General features: G+C 44.9%; 1 protein-coding gene across 1 annotated transcript in view; it reads left to right on the top strand.

Annotated features, from left to right (window-relative positions):
* The window catches only part of LOC129697035 (disks large homolog 1), a 28,449-nt gene that overhangs the window by 134 nt on the left and 6,259 nt on the right, over window positions 1-22,056 (top strand). Inside the window, exons 1-5 of the mRNA XM_055635228.1 lie at window positions 1-480; window positions 7,563-7,799; window positions 9,016-9,105; window positions 14,022-14,099; window positions 19,253-19,492. The exon at window positions 1-480 is cut by the window's left edge and continues 134 nt beyond it. Of these exons, the coding sequence (XP_055491203.1) occupies window positions 460-480; window positions 7,563-7,799; window positions 9,016-9,105; window positions 14,022-14,099; window positions 19,253-19,492 (666 nt within the window). The 5' untranslated portion in view covers window positions 1-459. The remainder of the gene's footprint in view (window positions 481-7,562; window positions 7,800-9,015; window positions 9,106-14,021; window positions 14,100-19,252; window positions 19,493-22,056) is intronic.

Below are 22,056 nucleotides of genomic sequence, written 5' to 3'. Positions count from 1 at the left end.
ACACAGACACACACACACACACACACACACACACACACACACACACACACACACACACACACACACACATACACACACGTACACACACACACACGTACATGCCCACACACACGCACACACACACACAGACCGCACACACAAAACACACAGCGCACACACACACGCACGCACACACACACACCGCACACACCGCACGCACACACACACACACACTCTCTCTCTCTCACACTCTCTGTTAATTTAATGCCGATCTCTGTTTCTTCCCTGTAGATCTCTTTAAAAAGCTCTCCAAAGTCCCCGCGAAACTCAACCGCTTTTGATTGGGACTTGAGCCATACATTCTGTGGTACTTTACAGTCCAAACGCCAACTATTTTCCGGCAGACAGGAGCTCAGACCATCTTCGGGTCGTGATAGATGCATTGGTCACAGAGCCAGCCCTGAGCAGGAAGCTGAAGAAATGGAGAATCACTATGAAGAAGTAAGGAAAGTTTGCACAGTACTTGAAACACTGAGTGATAGAAAATATTTATTGAGCAGGGTTCAGTGACTATATTGTAGGCAAATCACAAGGTTGTTTCTACCACACTAAAGTGTACATTAATGATTAGCTAATCTTGAACCACAATTAGACATCACCTGATTTCACTCTGAAAATGACATTTTAATCTCCAGTGTACGTAACCTGTGACCACAATGAGATTGTTTGAGTCGATTGTTACCACCCCCACCTATTTGCCTATGTTTTGTACACCTCAGTAGAGTAGCTAATAGTCGTTTATCACCATAATCCAGATGCATGGAACCTTGTCATGTTTTTGTATCAGTTTTATTCTCATTGTTTATGTGCACATCCTTCTTCCATTGCATCTTGACATTATTGATTGTTTCATTTTGCAACAATTCTGAAAAATGTGGCCATTTTCAAAATGACACAGCATTTTATTCATATAAAAAGATATATTGGAGATTGAAAATCACATTTTGGGAAGGATGTGGGATCAGAGAGACCCAGAGCTGTGCACATCTCTGAAGATGCAGAGTGAGTTGGCCAGGCTGCTTCACACAAAATCACAAGCCTTGTAGACAGAGATGTGGCATACAAAAGCTAAGTGGATGTTGAGAACCTCTATAAATCAGAGTGAGGTGGTTTAGTTTAGTTCAGAGATACAGCATGGAAACAGGCCCTTGGGCCCACCGAGCCCATGCCGACCAACGATCACCCGATCACACTTGTTCTATGTTATCCCACTTTCTCACCCGTTCCCTGCACATTAGGGATCATTTAAAGAGGCCAATTAGCCTACAAACCTGAATGTCTTTGGGATGTGGGAGGAAACCAGAACACCTGCAGGAAACTCACACGATCACAGGGGAAAACATGCAAACTCCACATACACAGCACCCGAGATCAGAATTGAAGCCAGGTCTCTGGTACTGTGAGGCAGTGGCCCTACCAGCTGTACCACTGTATCACCCCTGTACCACCTATCACCCCTGCACCACTGTATCACCCCTGCACCACTGTATCACCCCTGCACCACTGTATCACCCCTGCACCCCTGCACCACTGTATCACCCCTGCACCCCTGCACCACTATCACCCCTGCACCACTATCACCCCTGCACCACTATCACCCCTGCACCACTATCACCCCTGCACCACTGTAGCACCCCTGCACCACTGTATCACCCCTGTATCACCCCTGCACCACTGTATCACCCCTGCACACCCCTGCACCACTATCACCCCTGCACACCCCTGCACCACTGTATCACCCCCCTGCACCACTATCACCCCCTGCACCCACTATCACCCCTGCACCACTATCACCCCTGCACCACTATCACCCCTGCACCACTGTCACCCCTGCACCCCTGTATCACCCCTGCACCACTGTACCACCCCTGCACCCCTGCACCCCTCCACCACCGTATCACCCCTGCACCCCCCCTGTATCACCCCTGCACCCCTGTATCACCCCCTGCACCCCTGCATCACCCCTGCACCACTATCACCCCCTGTATCACCCCTGTACCACCCCTGCACCCCTGTATCACCCCTGTATCACCACTGTACCACCCCTGTACCACTGCACCCCTGCACCCCTGCACCACTGTATCACCCCTGTATCACCCCTGCACCCCTGTATCACCCCTGCACCACTGTATCACCCCTGGACCACTGTGCCAAGTGAGGTTGCTCTCTTTAGAGTGGTGGATAGATGTACAGTAACTTGAGATATTTAATGTTATGATTATTTGGATGGAGTAAATTAGGGAGACACAGTAGTGGTAGATCCACTGCCTCACAGCTTCAGAAACCCCAGTTCAATCCTAACTTCCGGTGCTATCTGTGTGGAGTTTTCACATTCCCCCCTGGACCGAGTGGGTTTCCTCTGAAATGTGCAGGTTTAGGAGATTAATTTGAAACATAGAAACATATAAAATAGGGGTAGGAATAGGCCATTCGGCCCTTCGAGCCTGCGCCGCATTCAATATGATCATGGTTGATCATCCAACTCAGTATCCTGTTCCTGCCTTCTCTCCATATCCCCTGATCCATTTAGCAACAAGGGCCACATGTAACTCCCTCTTAAATATAGCCAATGAACTGGCCTCAACTACCTTCTGTGGCAGAGGATTCCACAGATTCACCACTCTCTGTGTAAAAAATGATTTTCTCATCTCGGTCCTAAAAGACCCTTATCCTTAAAGGCTTTAGTGGCTGTAAATTTTCCCCAGTGTGTAGGTGAGATCTAGATTCCAGGGAAGGGGCAGAGTTGATGGGAATGTGGGGAGAATAGGTTACAGGGGGAAAATTAGTAGGGAATGAGATTATTCTGTGTTGACATAGAATCACAGAGCAATCCCATTCCCCATTAATGGGCTGATAAATTCACTTTCTAAATTGAAAGGAAACAGGAAATGTATCAAAACTTTCTCATTCTTTTCCGATAAGTTATGAAAACTTCCTATTAGCAGATGTTTAACTGCACGACACAGATTTAAGATGCATCCCAAGAGGAGTAAAAAGGTTATTGTGTAGGAAGGAACTGCAGATGCTGGTTTAAACCGAAGAGAGACACAAAATGCTGGAGTTACAAGTTATAGAATTGGGCTATTTGTCCCATCGAGTCTATTCTGCCATTCAGTCATTGCTGTTCTTTGCCTCCTAATCTCAATTTCCTGCCTTCTCCCCATAAGCCTTGACAGTCATTCTAATCAAGAATGTGTCTAGTTCTGCCTTAAAAATATCCATTGACTTGGCTTCCACAGCTTTCTGTGGCAATGAGTTCCACAGATGAACTATCCTGACTACAGATGTTCCTCCTCACTCCTTTCTAAAAGAGCACCCTTTAATTCTGAGTATGATCTCTGGTCTTAGACTAACCTAACCAGTGGAAACATCCTTTCCACATCCACTCTCTCTATGCCTTTCATTATTCAGTAAGTTTCAATGAGGTCCCTCCCTCATCCTTCGAAACTCCAGTGAGCAGAGGCTTAGTGCTGTCAAACACTCATCATATGCAAACCCACTCAGTCCTGGAATCATCCTTGTAAACCTCCTCTGGACCCTCTCCAGAGCCAGCACATCCTTCCTCAGATTTGGGGCCCAAATGTGCTCACAGTAGTCCAAAAGCAGCCTGACCAGCGCCTCATAGAGCCTCAGCATTACATCTCTGGTGTTACAACTCAGCGGTTCAGGCAGCATTTCTGGAGAGAAGTAATGAGTGATGTATCAGGTCTGAAGATGGGTCTCGACCCGATATGTTACCCATTCGTTCTATCCAGAGATGCTGCCTGTCCCACTGAGTTACTCCAGCATTTTGTGTCTAAAAATGTTGTTGTGCTTTGCCCAAAAAGGTGTTGGAGGCTGATTTTGCAACAACATTAGAAAATATCATTGAATGAAGATCCAACGGGAAATAAAGTCTGCTTTAAAACAAAGGAATGAGTCTAATTAGGTGGCTTTTTCACAGAACACAGCCACCGTCTCTTCTGTTGAAAGCGCTTTACCATCATGTCAGTGTGGACCCTCAGCATTGTCTGCTGGGGGAAATTAATCCTCGTTTTTAATTCCGTGCCACAGTTGAGTAGTTCTTCTGTGGAGACTGCTTTTGTTCATCGTGATCCGAGACTGAATGACGATAACCACGTTCTGATCCAGTGTGTGTGATTATCAGCAGATTAACCAGTAACGCAGCCCGGGACGTCAGCCCGCCTGCAGATCACTCAGCCATTCTCCCAGGGGATTAACACTTGTGCTGCTCTTGCCCATTTTATTGGAAGAGTTCACAGGAATCGGATGCACAGAAATAATTTGTAAACTGACCACCGGACGGAGCAAAATCTAATTCGCTGACGTCGTCTACAATGATTCCTCGTCTGCAACTTGCGTCAGATTAAAATTTGGCAAACTGCTACTGTTTTCCATAATACAAGCTTGTGCAGCCTGGATACAAACAGTAGCTGTGACTAGGAATCATTGATTTAGTTCATTTTTGGAGTGTCCGCAACAGAAAATGGGCTATGAAAGTAACCAGATCAGTCAAGTGCTTAATTGCCACATGCAAAAGGACCTGAACAATGAAGCTTTTCAAAATGTAGAAACTGCAGATGCTGGTTTATACCAAAGATATAGACACAATGTGCTGAGTGCATGTCAAGCAGCATCTCTGGAGTAAATGGATAGGTGACGTTTCGGGTCGGGTCTGAAGAAGGGTCCCGACCAGAAACGTCACCCATGTTTTTCAGTATCAGAAACATAAGATAAACGATCTTTGACCTGGAAAGTCAAGAGTCAAAAGTGTTTTATTGTTATATGTCCCGGATGGGACAATGAGATTTTTACTTGCTGCAGCACAACAGAATATGTGAATATGTAAACATTGTACATAATGGGGGAGGAGAAAAAAAAAAAAGAAAAAGTTCTATAAATAACAAATACAGTGCAAATAGCAAATAATAATAGTCTTTTGCAGTTCAGAGCTTATTTGTTGTTGTGTTTAATAGCCTGATGGCTGTAGGGAAGAAGCTGCTCCTGAACCTGGACGTTACAGTTTTCAGGCTCCAGTACCTTTTTCCTGATGGCAGTGGTGAGATGAGTGTGTGGCCAGGATGGTGTGGGTCCTTGATGATTTTGGCTGCCTTTTTGAGGCAGCGACTACGATTGATCCCTTCGATGGTGGGGAAGTCAAAGCCGGTGATGGACTGGGCAGTGATCACAACTTTTTGTAGTCTTTTTCGCTCCTGGATGTTCAAGTTGCCGAACCAGGCCACGATGCAACCAGTCAGAATGCTCTCTATCGTGCAGCTGTAGAAGTTTAGGTGAATCCTTTTCGACATGCCGAATCTCCATTATCTTCTCAAGAAGTAGAGTCGCTGATGTGCCTTCTTTATAATTGCATCGGTGTGCTGGGTCCAGGAAAGATTTGGCGACCACAGTTGTGTTGTCGGCGAACTTGATGATGGAGTTCGCATTATGTCTGGCTACGCAGTCATGGGTATAGTGAGTAAAGCAGGGGGCTGAGCACGCAGCCTTGAGGTGCTCCTGCAGTAATTGTTACTGAGGATGAAGTGGTTCCTCCAATTCGAACAGACTGTGGTCTGTGGATGAGGAAGTCAAGGATCCAATTGCAGAGGGATGCGCAGAGGCCCAGTTTCATGGGTTTGATAACCAGCTTGGAAGGGATGATGGTATTAAATGCCGAGCTGTAGTCTATAAACAACAGGCTGACGTAAATGTTTTTAGTCCAAGTGGTCCAATGCGGAGTGGAGAGCCAGTGAAATTGCATCCTCCGTTGACCTGTTGTGGCAGTATGCGAACTGTAGTGGGTCGAGGTTCTTATCGAGGTAGGAGTTGATGTGCACCATAACCAACCTCTCAAAGCACTTCATCACCCCTGGTCGAAGTCATTGAGGCACATCACCTTATTCTTCCTGGGCACCGGTATTATTGATGCCCTCTTAAAGCAGGTAGGGGCCTCTGACCTCAGAAGCGATAGGTTGAAAATGTCTGCAGAAACTCCCGCCAGTTGGTCTGCACAGGTCTTGAGAACTCGACCAGGTATACCGTCAGGTCCAGGCGCTTTCCGAGGATTCTCCCTATCGAACTGTGCGTAGAACGCATTGAGCTTGTCAGCGAGTGATACTCTGCTGTCGTTTGAACTACCTCCTGATTTCACCTTGTAGCAGTTTGAGTCTCCTTCCACACAGATGCTGCATGATCTGCTGAGTGTTTCCACCATTTTCTCTTTATATATCAGACTTTGTTTTGCAAAGTTCTATGGTTATTAATGTATTTATTTTTTAAATTATTTTATTATCTGTGGATATTGAGTCTATGAGCCTGTTAAATTGTTGCAAGTAAGAATTTAATTGTTCCGTTGTCAGTGTGTATGACAATTAAATGCACTTGACTCTTGATTTGTAGCAGTTGTATTTTCATTGTCTTTCTCCTACGCAATACTAATGCAGCGCTGCAGGTATGTGGGGGCCTGGCTTTCAGAATGAAATGTGTAGGAAGGAACTGCAGATGCTGGTTTACACTGAAGATAAATACAAAATGTTGGAGCAACTCAGTGGGACAAGCAGCATCACTGGAGAGAAGGAATGGATGGCTTTTTGGGTCGAAACCCAAACTTCTTCAGACGGTGGTTGTTCTGAGAAAGAGGAGATGATGGAAACACTCAGCAGGTCATGCGGCATCTGTGTAGAAGGAAACAGATTTGCCAGGTCAATAATTTTTTATCTTGTGTTTCTGATACTGAAACAGATGGGTGACGTTTCGGGTCTGGACCCTTTCTCAGACCCGACCCGAAACGTCGCCTATTCCTTCTCTCCAGAGATGCTGCATGTCCCGTTGAGTTACTCCTGCATTTTTGTGTCTATTTTCAGAATGAGCTGTTATGTGAGGTCCTCTTAGCTCTTTCAGATGAACATTAAAAATCATCTGGTCTGAGTTTGAAAACGACTGGTCCCAGCCAATATTAGCTATTCCACCAAAGCCCTGAACAGATTATTTAGCCACTGGTACATTGGTGTTTACAAGATCTTGAGGCAACGTTTCCCACATTAACATTTATAACACAATGGTTGCTGAGACTGAGAATATGTTTAAAATAAAAATATTGAATGTTTAAAATAAAACAGTCAATTCTGCTGCCGAGACTGTGAGATACACCACACAAATACGTCTCTCTGCAAATACATTCTTACAAGATACAAGATGTATTTTAATTGTCATTGGACCCCTTGATCCTTACATTAAAACACATGTATTTTACATGACTTTCGCTGTGATCCAAATTTCACTTCCACTGCAAAAATTTCAGGAGTCAAAGTCAAAGCATCGATGGTGATTGTCCCGCGGCCATATGATGCAAGGCAACACCGGGTATTTGTTAAGCCCCCGGCGTGCGCTCGCAGAGTCCCGCGGTTCCAGCCGTATTTAGGCACTCTTCAACCCCGCAACTCGCAGTCAGAGGTAAACATGTATTTTATTGCTATCCTTTTAAATTTATTTTGACTTTTGGTCATTTCACTTTGTAAAAATTTCAGGAGTCTGCATCCAAATATTCTGGCAACGTATTTGAAACGGTAGGTATTCACCGCAGCAGTCAGAGGAGAGGCTCCGTGCATCAAAATCACAGGCCATGCAAATTGATCTGCACCTTGAACAACAGTGGACAGGATGTGCGTAGCTCGCCTAACAATGCAAACGCAGAGACTAGGCCGCCTAACGGAAGCCAAGCAACACTCTATATATCTACTGGATTCAAAGGAACTTGGAAAAAGGTAATATCTTCCAGCATTGCATGAGTAAATTGTATTATGTTATCTATAGCAGTGAGTACCAAGGTATTATTGTTACATTCCACTCCTAAGAGATGACATTATTTTTCTTCTGACTTCATCTCCCTATTTTCTTGTAATCATCCCTGTTCTGGGACCCCAAAAATGTGAAGGATAAGATTATAAGACATATAGGAACAGAATTAGGCCATTCAGCCCATTGAGTCTACTCCGCCATTCTATTTTCTCTCTCGACCTATTTCTTCTCCATCTTCTCGTAAAATTTGACACCCTCACTAATCCCTGATTTGGAAATATCCAATGTCTTGCCAAGGACCTTTACTTTGCCCATACCCTAGCTCCATGTTATCCCAGTTTCACACCCTACATGCTCGTGGCAAATTTACAAAAGCCAATTCACCTACAAACATGCATGTCATTGGAATGTGGGATAAAACTAGATGGAGCACCCAGAGGAAGCCCACATATTCACAGTGTGTGTGCAAACTCCATACGGACAGCACCGATAGTCAGGAACAGAAGGTCATAAGGAATAGAAGTAGAATTAGGCCATTTGGCCCATCAAGTCTACTCTGCCATTCTATCATGGCTGATCTATCTCTCCCTCTTTACCCCATTATCCTGCCATCTCCCCGTATCCTCTGATACCTGTCTCTGAACCCGGGTCATCGAATGCCTGTCATTGAACCCATGTCTCTGGCACTAAAAAGAAGCAGCTCGATTGCTGTGCCACTATGCCACCCCATTCAAACCCAGGTCACTGGTCAAGCAGTCATGTTGGCTTTTGCACAGAGACCAGTTATGTAGAAATTATGTCCCAAAATAAATACCTTGCCACAAACATTACTGAAACGGGCGGCACAGTGGCACAGCGGTAGAGTTGCTGCCTTACAGCACCAGAGACCCGGGTTTGATCCTGAGTACGGGACATGTCTGTACGGAGTTTGTTCGTTCTCCCCGTGACCAGCGTGGGTTTTCTCTGGGATCTCCAGTTTCCCTCCTGCACTCCAAAGGCATATAATTTTGTAGGTTAATTGGCTTGGTGTAATTGTAAATTGTCCCTAGTGTGTGATCGTGTTAGTGTGCGGTGATCGCTGGTCGGCGGGGACTTGGTGGGCCGAAGGGACTGTTTCCGCTCTGTATCTCGAAACCAAAGTAAACTAAACTCCACCACTTCTGATTTGTACTTTTGTTATAGGTCAGTATTACAGTGTGTAGCCAGATGGGAAGTCTGGGAATCAGCATTGCTGGAGGAAAGGGATCAACTCCATATAAAATCAACCCTGAAGTAAGTTTCTCTAAGTGAAATGTGAATTGAAATAGCATGGAAGTACTTGCCTACTGGAAAATATTTTTTTTCTCAGTATAGATTATTTATTGATTTGATATCTCTCCTTGCTGTTGGTGTTGGCAATTTTCAGACTTGAATCTACTTTGCCAGGTACATGAGATTTGCTTTATTTAACAGAGGTGTGGATTGAATAGAAAAGACAGCTAGTCCTACACTTGAGTCTTCAAGTGCCTTTGCATTAGATGAAGACACTTGATCTTAAGTGAGTGAAATGAGGAGCTGGATATAAATCAGCCTTTTTATAATCTTTGCTTTGTTTTATGTTTACACGCACATACCTCTACAGCAGGTTCTGTGAAGCAAATGTTGGGTCTATCTTATATGGACTACTTGTCAGAATGTGGGTGCCTTATCTCACCTTAATACTAGCCCTAAGACATAGGGGCAGAATTTGGCCATTTGGCCCCAGTCTGCTCTGCTATTTGATCACGGCTGATCTATTTTCTTTCTCAACCACATTCTCCTGCCTTCTCCCTGTAACATTTGACGCCCTCATTAATCAATGACCTATCAATCTCCGCGTTTAAAATACCCAGTGACTTGTCTTCCACCACTATCTGTGGCAATTCTTATGGATAGCGGAGTTAAGGGATATGGAGAGAAGGCATGAACAGGGGGGGAATTCTCTGCCACAGAAGGTAGGGGAGAGTAGGAGAGAGGGGGGGGGGGGAGGGGGGGGAGTGGGGGGGAGGGGGGGGGGAGGGGGGGGGGGGGGGGGGGGGGGGGGTGGAGGGGGGGGGGGGGGGGGGGGAGGGGAGGGGGGGGGGGAGGGGGGAGGGGGGAGACGGGGGGGAGGGGGGGGGGGGGAGGAGAGGGGGGGGGGGGGAGAGGGAGGGGGGGGGGAGAGAGGGGGGGGAGGGAGGGGGGAGGAGAGAGGGGGGGGGGAGGGAGGGAGGGGAGAGGGAGAGGAGGAGGGAGGAGGAGGGGGGGGGGGAGAGGGGAGAGGGGGGGGGGGGGAGAGACAGTGCTTTTTTACTTCAACCCAAACCCAAACAACTATTTGCAGGCAGTGCTTTTTTACCTCTAACCATATTTTCATTTTCAAACCAAATTAAGGGTACTCACAGTGCTGTAGACATTTGTCAGTGTCATTCAAAGCTCTGATTGAGGCACACCACTTGCAGAGACTGATTGAGGCACACCACTTCCTGGTTTTATATAGTCGCTCCCCCTCCCTCCAGCAGGGGCAGCAGAGAGAATGGGGAATGTTGTAAAAACATTAATATCTCTGTCAATTTTCATCAACGGGAAAAATCCTCGGCACACACGTGGCGGAGGGGGGCTCTGAGCAAGGTGGCCAAAAATGACGGCCGTAGGTGGCGGCGTACTCTCGGAAACCGCAGCACAGAAAGCCAAAACCGGTCAAGAACAGAGTTTTAGTAATATAGATATTTAATGCTCTCTTGTATAGTTGTTGCAACGTCATTTGTAGAGTTATTAGCCAGCGCTCATAATGCACTTTGTGCATGGTGCCAGGTGGTATACTGCCAGGTGTGTGCAACTCAGCCAAGCTTTTTACGATGCTAATTATTGTCGTTGGCACGTATTCCTGATAGCTGCTGCCCTCTGGAGTTCAAATCGAAGTTACTTTTTGCTACCTGCCTGCAAAGCTCCATTTTAAATAGTTTTCTCCATACCTGCACAATGGAGTACTTCTCGTTTGAGAGAGAGCGGGCGTTGCCCTGCGACCAATACACTTTGAAGTATCCGGGAAGTTTAGTACTACAACAGCTTTTTAAAATACATTTGGGCATGTACATGCATAGGAAAGGGTTTGATGGCTATGGGCCTAACATGGGTAGGTGGGACTAGTGCAGATGGGGCATTTTGTTCGGCATGGACAAGGTGGGCAAATTGGCTTGCTTCCATGCTCTATGTATGATTCTAAGACTATGTCACATGCAAGTTCAGCTTGGGCCTGTGTGATGGCAGTAAAATGTCACAAAGCTCTTCAGTATAAAGTAATTCGACTCAAATCTTATCCTCTCATACTGATAAAGTAAACTCACAAGTTTCTTTTGTTTTAATATCCCAATAAGTTTAAAACTTTTTTTTTTATTATTGGGGCTTTAAGTCATGTCTGGCATGTTCTCTGGTTCAGTCCGACTATTATAGATGCAGCCGGGACCTTGAGCATTCTTTCAAAGAAGACAATTAGAAGTAATGTATTGTTTTAGAATAAAATGTGCTTGCATTCATTAAAAAGCAACCCACGCACTCGATCAATATCTGAACAAGAGAGCTAATGTTTTGCCAGTGAATTATTTTCTCCCTCACTCATGTGTGTTTTCTATTAGGTAATGTTTTTAATCCATTATTTCTTTTGTAAAAGTGTTGGCTAATGATTTAAATATTTCCTACGCCATCCTGTTGAAGGTTTGCAGTTATCAAACTTTGATTATTGATAAATGAAGGGAAGGTCTATAGCAAACCTGCAGGTTAAAAGCTACATAAATAGATGGAAAGACAATACCTAATGCCTCTTAGAAAAAGTAATTGTACCAGATTCCACCACCACTTCCGGCAGTATGTTTTATTCACTAAGTAAAAATAAAAAAACATCCATCAGATTCACTTTAAATCTCCTACTTTTTGGCTTAACTGCGTACTCTCGTTTTTATTGGTAGATATATGGATTCTCTCCCCCAATTTCTGCCTCTTATAATCTTATGTATTTCTATCTGGTCACCCTTAAGTCTCGTTTGCTCCAGGAAAATTAAACCCAACCTATCTGATCTTTCCCCATAGTTCCCCAAGTGCCCCAAACCAGGCAACATCCTGGTGAATCTCCTCTGCCATCCACGTCCTTCCTAGAGTCAGGCAGCCTCCGTGGAAAGAGAGATGGGTTGAAGACTCGTCTTCAGGACTCGTAAAAGGGGAAAGCATGTGTGTTGTAAGTAGCAGTGGGTGGGGAAGAAAATGAATCTCTCTCATTGGGTGGTTCAAGTTGCCAGATAGCACCAGAGACAGCCTAATTACTGAAGCAATCCCTGCTGTTCCCCATCAGAATCATTCTCCATGTTATATAGTGCATCGGTGCATGGAACCAGGCTCTTTGACACGCCAAGTCTGTGTCAGTGATCTTGCATCTGTTTACACTAATATTATTTTTTCACCATTTACGCAAATATTGTCCATTCATATTCTTATCAATACTACCCAGATTTTACAACTCACCAATAAATGAGTGGGAACTTACAGTGACCATTTAACCTTCCAACCGTGGATGTCTTTGGGATGTGGGAGGAAGCCCAAGATTTAACAGGGAGATTGTGCAAACACCACATGGACAGCAGCAGAGGTCGAGATTGAACCAGGGTTGTTGGAGCTGTGAGGCTGCAGCTCTTATAGCGGTGTTATTGCTCTTCCCACTGTCCAATCTAAATCTCCATTCACCTCCCTGCAACATAAAACTAACTTTTGAAAGTGAATGTGAAAAAATAAACATTTTCTGTTTTTATTTCAAATTTGGAACATCTGCAGTATTTTTGATTTACAGTAAAACTAACAAAGTGCTTTGTTAAGCAAATGAACTTGCAGAGAGCAATGGAGCATTACTTATTTTACTATGAACCCTTCTCCAATACAGGCACCTGCTTCCAGTTAGTTAAATTAAATGTACTGTAACAATATATACAGAGAGTAGTTGAATACATCGTACAATTTGTTAATGGGTTCACTCCCAATATTACACAAGCCATCTGCTGAGTAAGACTGCAAAAATTCTCTCCTATTTCAAATGTTATTAGCATAAGGAACACGTCTCTGAATTAATTCCAGGAGATATACCATACAGTTGTAAAATTCTTCTTATGTGAACAGCTTCTGTGAATGTAGTGCAAAAACTGCAAATTCTGCAAACACTAAGCGGGTCGGACAGCAACTGTGTAAAGAGAAACAGTTAACGTTTGTTCTGATGAAGGATCGCAGACCCAAAATGCTGATTGTTTCTCTCTCCACAGACACTGCCTGATCTGCTAAGTGTTTCCAGCATTTTTCTGATTTTGTTTCAGATGTCCAGAATTTGCAGTTTTTTTCTCTCTGATTTATTTTTTATTGACTGAAAAACTATTTGCTCTTTTATTTTGGTTTTCTTATGTGAGGTGGAAGGGGAAATAGATTGGCTATTTTGAGTAAATCATTGACTAAATGATGTACAAAAAGCTCAAGTTTAAAAAAAAAAATAGTTTGAAGACGGGTCCAGATCCGAAATGTCACCTTTCCATTTTCTTCTGATATGTTGCCCGTCCTGTTGAGTTACTCCAGCGCTTTGTGCCTTTTGCACAAAAGTCTTATAGTCAGAGTTATTGAGTCATACAGTATGGAAACAGGCCATTCAGCCCTACTTACCCACACTGACCAACATGTCCCATGTACATTAGTCCCGCCTGCCTGCATTTGGCCCATGTCGCTCTAAACATGTCCTATCCATGTACCTGTCCAAATGTGTCTTAAACTTTGCAATAGTACCTGTCTCAACTACTACCTCTGGCAGCTTGTTCCATACACCCACCACCCTTTGTGTCAAAGAGTTACACGTTCCGTTTCTATTAAATCATTCCCTCCTCACCTTAAACTTATGTCCTCTGGTTCTTGATTCTCCAACTCTGGGCAAGTGACTCTGTGCATCTACTTGACCTACTCCTCTCATGATTTTGTACACAATCACCAGCAATATGCTTGTTATTACAGCACTTTGTGTCCTTTTGTACAAAATACTTCTTGGATTCACTCAAGGATCTTGTTAAAACATGCAACAGTGGTGGTGTTCAGAGGATTATGAAACTTCTAATTTCAAAACAAAACTCCTGCTGCAATTACTGTAACATACTGATTGATGGTATCTGTACCAGGGGATCATCATTTCAAAAGTCTCGAGGGGTGGCCCTGCTGATTTGGCAGGTTTACGAGTTGGAGACATCATGTTGGAGGTATGTTGCATACAAGAGCTTTTTCTGTTGTTCCTGTTTCATTCCTGGTAACATTTGAAAGGCGTTCCTGAATTGTATCCTTGTTTGAGTAGATCAGGCCGATTTGACGTAACGCCGTGGCAGCACGGTGATGGAGCGGTGGAGTTGCTGCCTTACATCACCAGAGACCCGGGTTTTAATCCTGGCTGCGGGTGCCGTCAGTATGGAATTTGCATGTTCTCCCCGTGACCTGTGTGGGTTTTCTCCGGGTGCTCTGGTTTCCTCCCACAGTCCAAAGATGTACAGGTTTGGAGGTTAATTGGCTTGGTAAAAATTGTAAATTGTCCCTACTGTGTGTAGGATAGTATTAGTGTACAAGGATCGCTAGTCGACGTGGACTCGATGGGCCGAAGGGCCTGTTTCTGTGCCGTATCTCTAAACTAAACTAAAGAAATAAAAGAAAAGTTGCTATTATATAAGCTCCTTCCTGAATTGGATCAATGGAGAGCAGTGAAAATCCTTTGGTCGATAATCACTGATGGACACAGCTAACATTGGTCAGCAGCATGGTCCCTCAGGCAATGATGTGGTGGTTCAGTTTTGTTTACTGCTGCGCCACTGTGCCACCAGATGATGTGGTAAAGATGACATAATCTGCTTTAAGGACTAATTATATGCCTGGATACTGGAAAAAGTCTGATGAACATAAGAGTTACACAGGAGTTTTATATACCAGCAATTTATGCTCAACGTACTGAACCAGGAATTGAGCCCACAACATGCTAATTCAGAGGCTAGAATTTCACCACTGGGCCTCAGTGGGCACAGGAAATTAAAGTCTGCACTGTAGTGCAGGGGTAGAGCTGCTACCTCACAGTGCTGGAGACCTGTATTCAATCCTGACCTTGGGTGATATTCTGTGCAGAGTTTGTATGTTCTCTGTGTGGAGTTTGTATGTTCTCTGTGTGGAGTTTGTATGTTCTTTGTGTGGAATTTGTATGTTCTCTGTGTGGAGTTTGTATGTTCTCTGTGCAGTGTTTGTATGTTCTCCGTGGAGTTTGTATGTTCTTTGTGTGGAGTTTGTATGTTCTCTGTGTGGAGTTTGCATGTTCTCTGTGTGGAGTTTGTATGTTTTCTGTGTGGAGTTTGTATGTTCTCTGTGTGGAGTTTGTATGTTTTCTGTGTGGAGTTTGCATGTTCTCCTTGTAGAGTTTGCATGTTCTCTGTGTGGAGTTTGTATGTTCTCTGTGTGGTTTGTATGTTTTCTGTGTGTAGTTTGCATGTTCTCTGTGCGGAGTTTGTATGTTCTCTGTGTGGAGTTTGTATGTTTTCTGTGTGGAGTTTGCATGTTCTCTGGGTGACCATCTGTGTGCTCCGTTTCCTCCCACATGCCAAAGACGTGCGGGTTTGTAGGTTAATTGGCTTCTGTAAACTTCCCCTTGTGTGTAGGATGTGAAAGTGGGATAACATAGAATTAGCGTCCTGGTCAGCGTTGATTTGGTGGGCCAAAGGGCCTGTGTCCACACTGTATCTCTCCACTAAACTAAATTAGTTTATTGCAAGCTAAAATAATTCGCACTTTCATTGCAATGTGAGAATTTGGTTGTTCAAAGAAAAGGGAAATGTTTGTAATTGGAATGATCCCAGTGTCATTTTCCAGATTATGAAACATGTTGATAATATTACTCAGGTATAGGAACATAAGAAAATAGCAGAAGTTGGCCACTCGCCCCTCAAGCCTGTCTACCCTTTAAGGTTGAGCTGCACTGGCCTTAAAACACTGTCCCTGATGTGTACGATTGTGCTAGTGTGGCTGGTCAGTGCGGACTCGAAGGGCCGAAGGGCCTGTGTCTGTGCTGTGGCTCTCAACTAAACCTAAAACTAAAGAATTGAGTTGAGTTTATTGTCACGTGTGCCGAGGTACAGTGAAAAGCTTGAAACAAGGGAGTCATGCAATAACATGTAATGTGAGTGGCATCCACGAGCTGATGAGCCAACTTCATCTGTTATTGGAAAAGGATGGGAGAGGGATATGTAAGAAGGTGTTTTTCAGATCACCTTTGAGGACTAACACATATCCTTGCGTTTATACCTGTAATTTTTAACACGTTTCCTCTCTCTGCTTACACTCTTAAGGAATGTAAAACTTTCAGCCCCTTGGTAGCAGGGCTCGTTAGCACATGTGCAGGGAATGTTTTCTTACTCATCAGTGTAGCTTGTGTGGACAGTGAGGTTTGCAGCAGGAAAGTAACATGCTAAGCTCACGGCTTCTCGAGCCCTGGAGCCTTCCTGCAACCTTCAAGGTTTAGCTGGTACTTTTATTATATGGAAAAACTTCAAATCTGGCTTGAAAATTATGTCCTCTCATTGAGTGACATTCAAAGCAGATAATATATTCATGAAAGCTATTCTGAGAAATAATATGTGTATATATTCATAACCTTCCCCTCTCCCTTCTTCCCCCCATAACTGCTCATAATACCCCACCCCCACTCCTCCCCCGACCTTGTGCACCAATTGGGCTCTTACCTTTTTCTCTCCCCCCTCCCCCTCCCCTTCCACCTACATTCCTTCCTCTTGCTTCACAATTCACAGCTCTTCAATCCTTTTGTCTCACACCTTCTGTCTTTTTATCTCTGGCCTTTGTTCAACCATCTGTCAATCAACCCCCCCCCCCCCCCCCCCCCCCCCCCCCACCCACCTCACCTGTATCTGCCCCCCCATTGCCTGCAGGATATGTCCTGCCCCTCTGCTCCCAGCTTTCTTTCTCCCAGCCCCCCCTCCCCCCATTTACAATCGGTCTGAAGAAGGGTCCTGTCCTGAAACGTCACTTATCCAAGTTCTCGAGTTGCTGCCTCACCCGCTGAGCTACTCCAGCACTCTGTCTTTTTCTGTATACATTTCCTGTTTAACTTCCCTCTGTAACCAGCTGACTCTTGTAGTCTATTACTGAGGTACAAATCTTTCTCAGCAGGAAACCTAGCTGACTGTTACTAGCTGCTACATACAGTGGCACTTGGAGCTTTGAAGGAAAGTTGACACACAGTTGACATCTCACCTAAGTGGATACCATGTGCTCCCTCTCCAGGGAAGTAGAATGCCTTGTGTTGCAGCTGCAATTTGAGGCAACACCCTACTTTGTCACATGTTCTGACCCTTAGAAAAACACCTTTGAACTGCTAGTATCGGATGTCATGGCAATATCCTCCTAATAACTTTCATGTAGCAGCATGGAATGATAATTATTCGAAAACACCCTTGGCTAATTTCACATGGCTGATTTGCAAGCAAAAAAAGAAATACTTGCATAATTCAATGAAAGGTCAACGAAGCCAGTCCTGAAAACAGGTAATAACAAGACTATGCACAACCACCAGCAATCTGCACTTCCATGCACATTTATCCTTTGGACTATCATGATTCTGTCCTGCAGCACCTTGGGCCAACCTCTGAAAGTGTAACGCCTCACACTTGCTCAGATTAGATATAGAGTTTGATATTGTCTCTTAGAGTTGAGTGCATTCATTTCAGCGGGACCAGCAGCATCTCTGGAGATAAGCAATGGGTGACGTTTCATGTCAAGACGCTTCCTTCAGACTGAAGAAGAGTCTCGACACGAAACGTCACCCATTCCTTCTCTCCAGAGATGCTGCTGGTCCCGCTGAGTTACTCCAGCATTTTGTGTCCATCTTCAAATGACGTCACGTGCTCCAGACGGCTGTGCAGGCGCATGAAATCGCGCATGCCGTCGCGCCTCAATACGACCACGAGGTTGCGTAATTACGTGCCAAGGACACGTAAGTGGGACAGGGGTTTAAGAATAAGCGATAGGTCAATTAGGACTGAGATGAGGAAAAACCTTTTCACCCAGAGAGTTGTGAATCCGTGGAATTCTCTGCCAGAGAAGGCAGTGGAGGCAAATTCACCGGATGTTTTCAAGAGAAAGTTAGATCGAGCTCTTAGGGCTAAAAGAACCAAGGGATATGGGGAGAAAGGAGGAACGGGGTACTGATTTTGGATGATCTGCCATAATCGTATTGAATGGTGACATCTGTGTTTGGCGATTATTCTTCTTTTGTGTGTTCGTAATTCTGGCAGATTTTCCTCGTTATTGGAATGAGTATAAAGGTGATTACAGAGAACGGTGTTTAATTTAGTTTAGTTTGGAGATAAAGTGTGGAAAGGCTATTCAGCCCACCATGCCAACCAACAATCACCTGTACACTATCCTTACACTCGGGATGATTTACAGAGGCCCATTAATTTTCAATCCTGCACGTCTTCTGAATGCTCAGGGAGAACGTGCAAACTCTGTATGGACAGCACCCATAGTCAGGATTGAACCTGACACTGTAAAGGGCCTGTCCCACCGCAGCAGCCTAATTCGCGTTTAGAAGAGTTTGCCCTCAACTCATACTTGCAGCATGGTCAACAAGATATCCCAGGAGGTCTTTGTAACTCTCCTTCATGCTTGAGAGTAGTCCCCGCGTACTCGAGGCCTCAGTTAGGGTCGCGGCGTATTTTTCAAAATGCTGAAAAATGTCTGCGAGTAAAAAAAGTCGCCATGGAAAAAATAGATATTTTTTTACTCGTAGGTTTAGTCGAGGTAGGTCATAGTAGGTCGGCATGTTATTCGTAGGTAATCTAAGGCAATCAAAGGTAATCGAGGGCAGTCGAAGGTAAAGCTTGTGGAGAAAAACAAAGGTAAGTAAACTGACCGGTAATGTTAAATGCCCGCTAAACTTTATTAAAAGTTGTCTGGCTTCTTAAAAATGTCTCTACTCCTTCTCCCCCCTTCTCCCCCCTTCTCTCCCCCTCTCTCCCCTGCTATAGGATTTACCGTAATTGTGCCAGCCGTCTATTACCTTCCTGTTCATCACGGGTGCAAATTTCAGACACCGCTCCCCCGCTCCCCCGCTTTCCCTGGCCCCTGCCTTTGCGGTGTGTGTGTGTGTGTGTGTGTGTGTGTGCGCAGACGGTCGATCCGGCTCGCGGTTTCGTCGCCGACGTTCGATCCGGCTCAAGGTTTTTCATGCGAGTGTCCTCAAGCTTAAAAGTCACAGACAGTCGCTAGAAAATCACGTTAGTGGGACAGGCCCTTAAGGCAGCAACTCTATGGATGTGACACTGCGCCGGCCTTTGTTCTTGTGCCAACGAACACTCTGCCTTTTCAGGTCAACGGAATAAGTTTACAAAATGTTACTCATTGTGAAGCGGTGAATGCCCTGAGGAATTCTGGCACTGTGATTAAGATACTTATTTTGAGGTTCATGGCAGTGCGCCCTGACACCACCGCCACATCCAGCCTGAAGAGCAGTGATGACCCGCCTGATTGCACTGAACTCTACCAAAAGGAGGAGTCACAACCAGAGGGCGTATTTCTCGAAAAAATGACATGCAATGGAAATAACTTGGTAAGTCTCTCTCGACATCTGAAATAAGTAGATTAATTTTGACACCTAGTTTCTAATCCACCCTACACACCATTTTTTTTTGGTCCATGTCTCTGTAAAATAAAATTGTTGATTACCTTTAGTTTCGTTTAAGAGTTACAGCGTGAAAACAGGCCCTTCAGCCCACTGAGTCCACGCTGGCCAGCAATCTCCCCTACACTAGTTCTAACCTACACACCAGGGACAGTTTACTGAAGTCAAGAATGTGGAAAGAAACGGAGCATCTGGGGAAAACTCATGTGTACACGGAGAACGTACAAACTCCATACAGGCACCCGTAGTCAGGATTGAACCCTGGTCCCTGTTGATGTGAGGCAGCAATTCTACCGCTGCGCCACTGTGCTGCCCTGTCAACATGAACTGTGCAACAGTTGCCATTACTATCGATGCTTCACTACAAGATCAAGTGTAGTTTAATGTCATATGGACAACACAGTGAGGTAAAGGTACAGTGAAAATCATGCTTGCCGTCGCATCACAGTTGCATAGACTCAAACAACCCAAAAAACATAAATTATACATAATTTAGTCAGGACAGTCAAATAAGGAAAAAAGATTGTGCAAAAACAAGACATCAGTTCAAAACACATGACAATGCAAAAGGTGGTCTGCAGTGATCCGTTGTTGTGATAGGATTAGGGTTGTGCTGGTCAGTTCAGGATCGTAATAGTTGTAGGAAAGTAGCTGTTCCTGATTCTGGTGGTGTGAGACTTCACGCTTCTGTACCTCTGTACCTCCTGCCCAGTGGTAGAGGCAAGAAGAGGTCCTTACCCAGATGATGGGGCTCTTTGAGGCAGTGCCTCGTGTAGATGTTTTCGACGATGTGAAGGACTGCTCCCTTTAAATTCAGTAGGTTCACTGTGACATCCATTGTATTACCCTGTAACATGTGTGGAATAAGAAGAGAAACGCTAGTTTCCGGTTTTTCAGGTGAGTGCTGCAAACTTGACAGTCACCGGCAGTCGCTGAAAAATTGCCTAAGTGGGACAGGCCCTTAAGACTTTTAAAACTCCAGTAATCTCACATCCTTGCGAGTTTGACAGTGCTGGACTGCCAGATTTCCCAGACTATTGGATGTTTCTCCAATAAAACACAAAAAATAAATGCTCTTTCATTTCATTTCACCTTTTACACTGTAGTATAATTAATTAATCTTCCAGTGCATCCAGGAGTGGTGAATATACAAACACTCCAGACCCTCAATCCCGACACAACCTGGAGGCACAGCCTTGGGCAGCACGGTGGCACACTGGAGAGTTGCTGCCTTATAGCACTGCTCGACCCACTGCTCGACTTCCATCTAGACGACCAATTTGGAAGAACCCTCCACCAGCTGATTTCACCATCCAATCAGCTTGGAAAAAGGAATGGGAGTCCAAGCACGTCCCAAATAAACATCTGGTGTCAGACCCCACCCTACCCGTCCCTGGCACCAATCTCCCAAGGAAGCAGTGGACGACCCTGAATAGATTCAGGACTGAACATGGCCCCTGCTTGGCCAGCCTTCACAAATGGGGCAGCAGTCCAACCTCACGGTGTGCTTGTGGAGAGCAGCAAACAATGCAACACATCATTGAAGCATGCCCTCAACAAAGACTCAAAGGAGGACTTGACACCTTTCATACAGCAGATCAAGAGGCAACTGCTTGGCTAAAGGACTTTGCATTCGCTAAATAAATAGCACCAGAGACCCGGGTTTAATCCTGACTGCAGGTACTGTCTGTGCAGAGTTTGTACCTTCTCCCTGTGACCGCGTGGGATTTTTCTGGGAACTCCAGTTTCCTCCCACATCCTAACGATGTGCAGGTTTGTAGGTTAATTGGATTCTGTATATTGCCCCTAGTGTCTAGGATGCAAAACTGGGATTACGTGGAACTAGTGTACAGGTGATTGATGATCGGTGTGGACTTGATGGTCCTGTTTCAACATGTAGAGTCAAGAGTGTTTTATTGTCAGCTGTCCCGAACATACAGTATATTGTACACATACATATAATACAGGTGTGTGTGTGTGTGTGTGTGTGTGTGTGTGTGTGTGTGTGTGTGTGTGTGTGTGTGTGTGTGTGTGTGTGTGTGTGTGTGTGCGTATATATATATATATATATATATATGTGTGTGTGTGTATATATATATATATATATGTATGTATGTGTGTACAGACAGACACACAAACACACACTCTATAATAGAAATAGGAACAGTGAATGTCCAAGCACTCTGGACTCTTGCTCCAGGCCACAAGTCCATCCATGTTCCTGACCCCTGAGGTCCTGGACACTAACCCTACACTGGCCACATCTCTGTCCAACAAACCCGACCCCCAACTCTGGCCGCGCACCCCACTCACATCGGACCCTCTGTCTCACTTTATCGATGCATAAGTAGGTATGTTGCAAAACCTACCTGAAGCGTCGCTGAAAATCTGTCCCAGCCCGTGTGCGCGATTTTGGCGCCGTTTAGAGGGGGGCGGGTTTAAAACGTGATTTTCCCTAGGCTGTTCAAATCGAGGATGTTCAGCCTAGTTAA

The sequence above is a fragment of the Leucoraja erinacea genome, chromosome 5 (genome assembly GCF_028641065.1).
Source record: "Leucoraja erinacea ecotype New England chromosome 5, Leri_hhj_1, whole genome shotgun sequence".
NCBI lineage: Eukaryota > Metazoa > Chordata > Chondrichthyes > Rajiformes > Rajidae > Leucoraja > Leucoraja erinaceus.
This window is presented reverse-complemented; position numbering and strand designations above follow the sequence as displayed.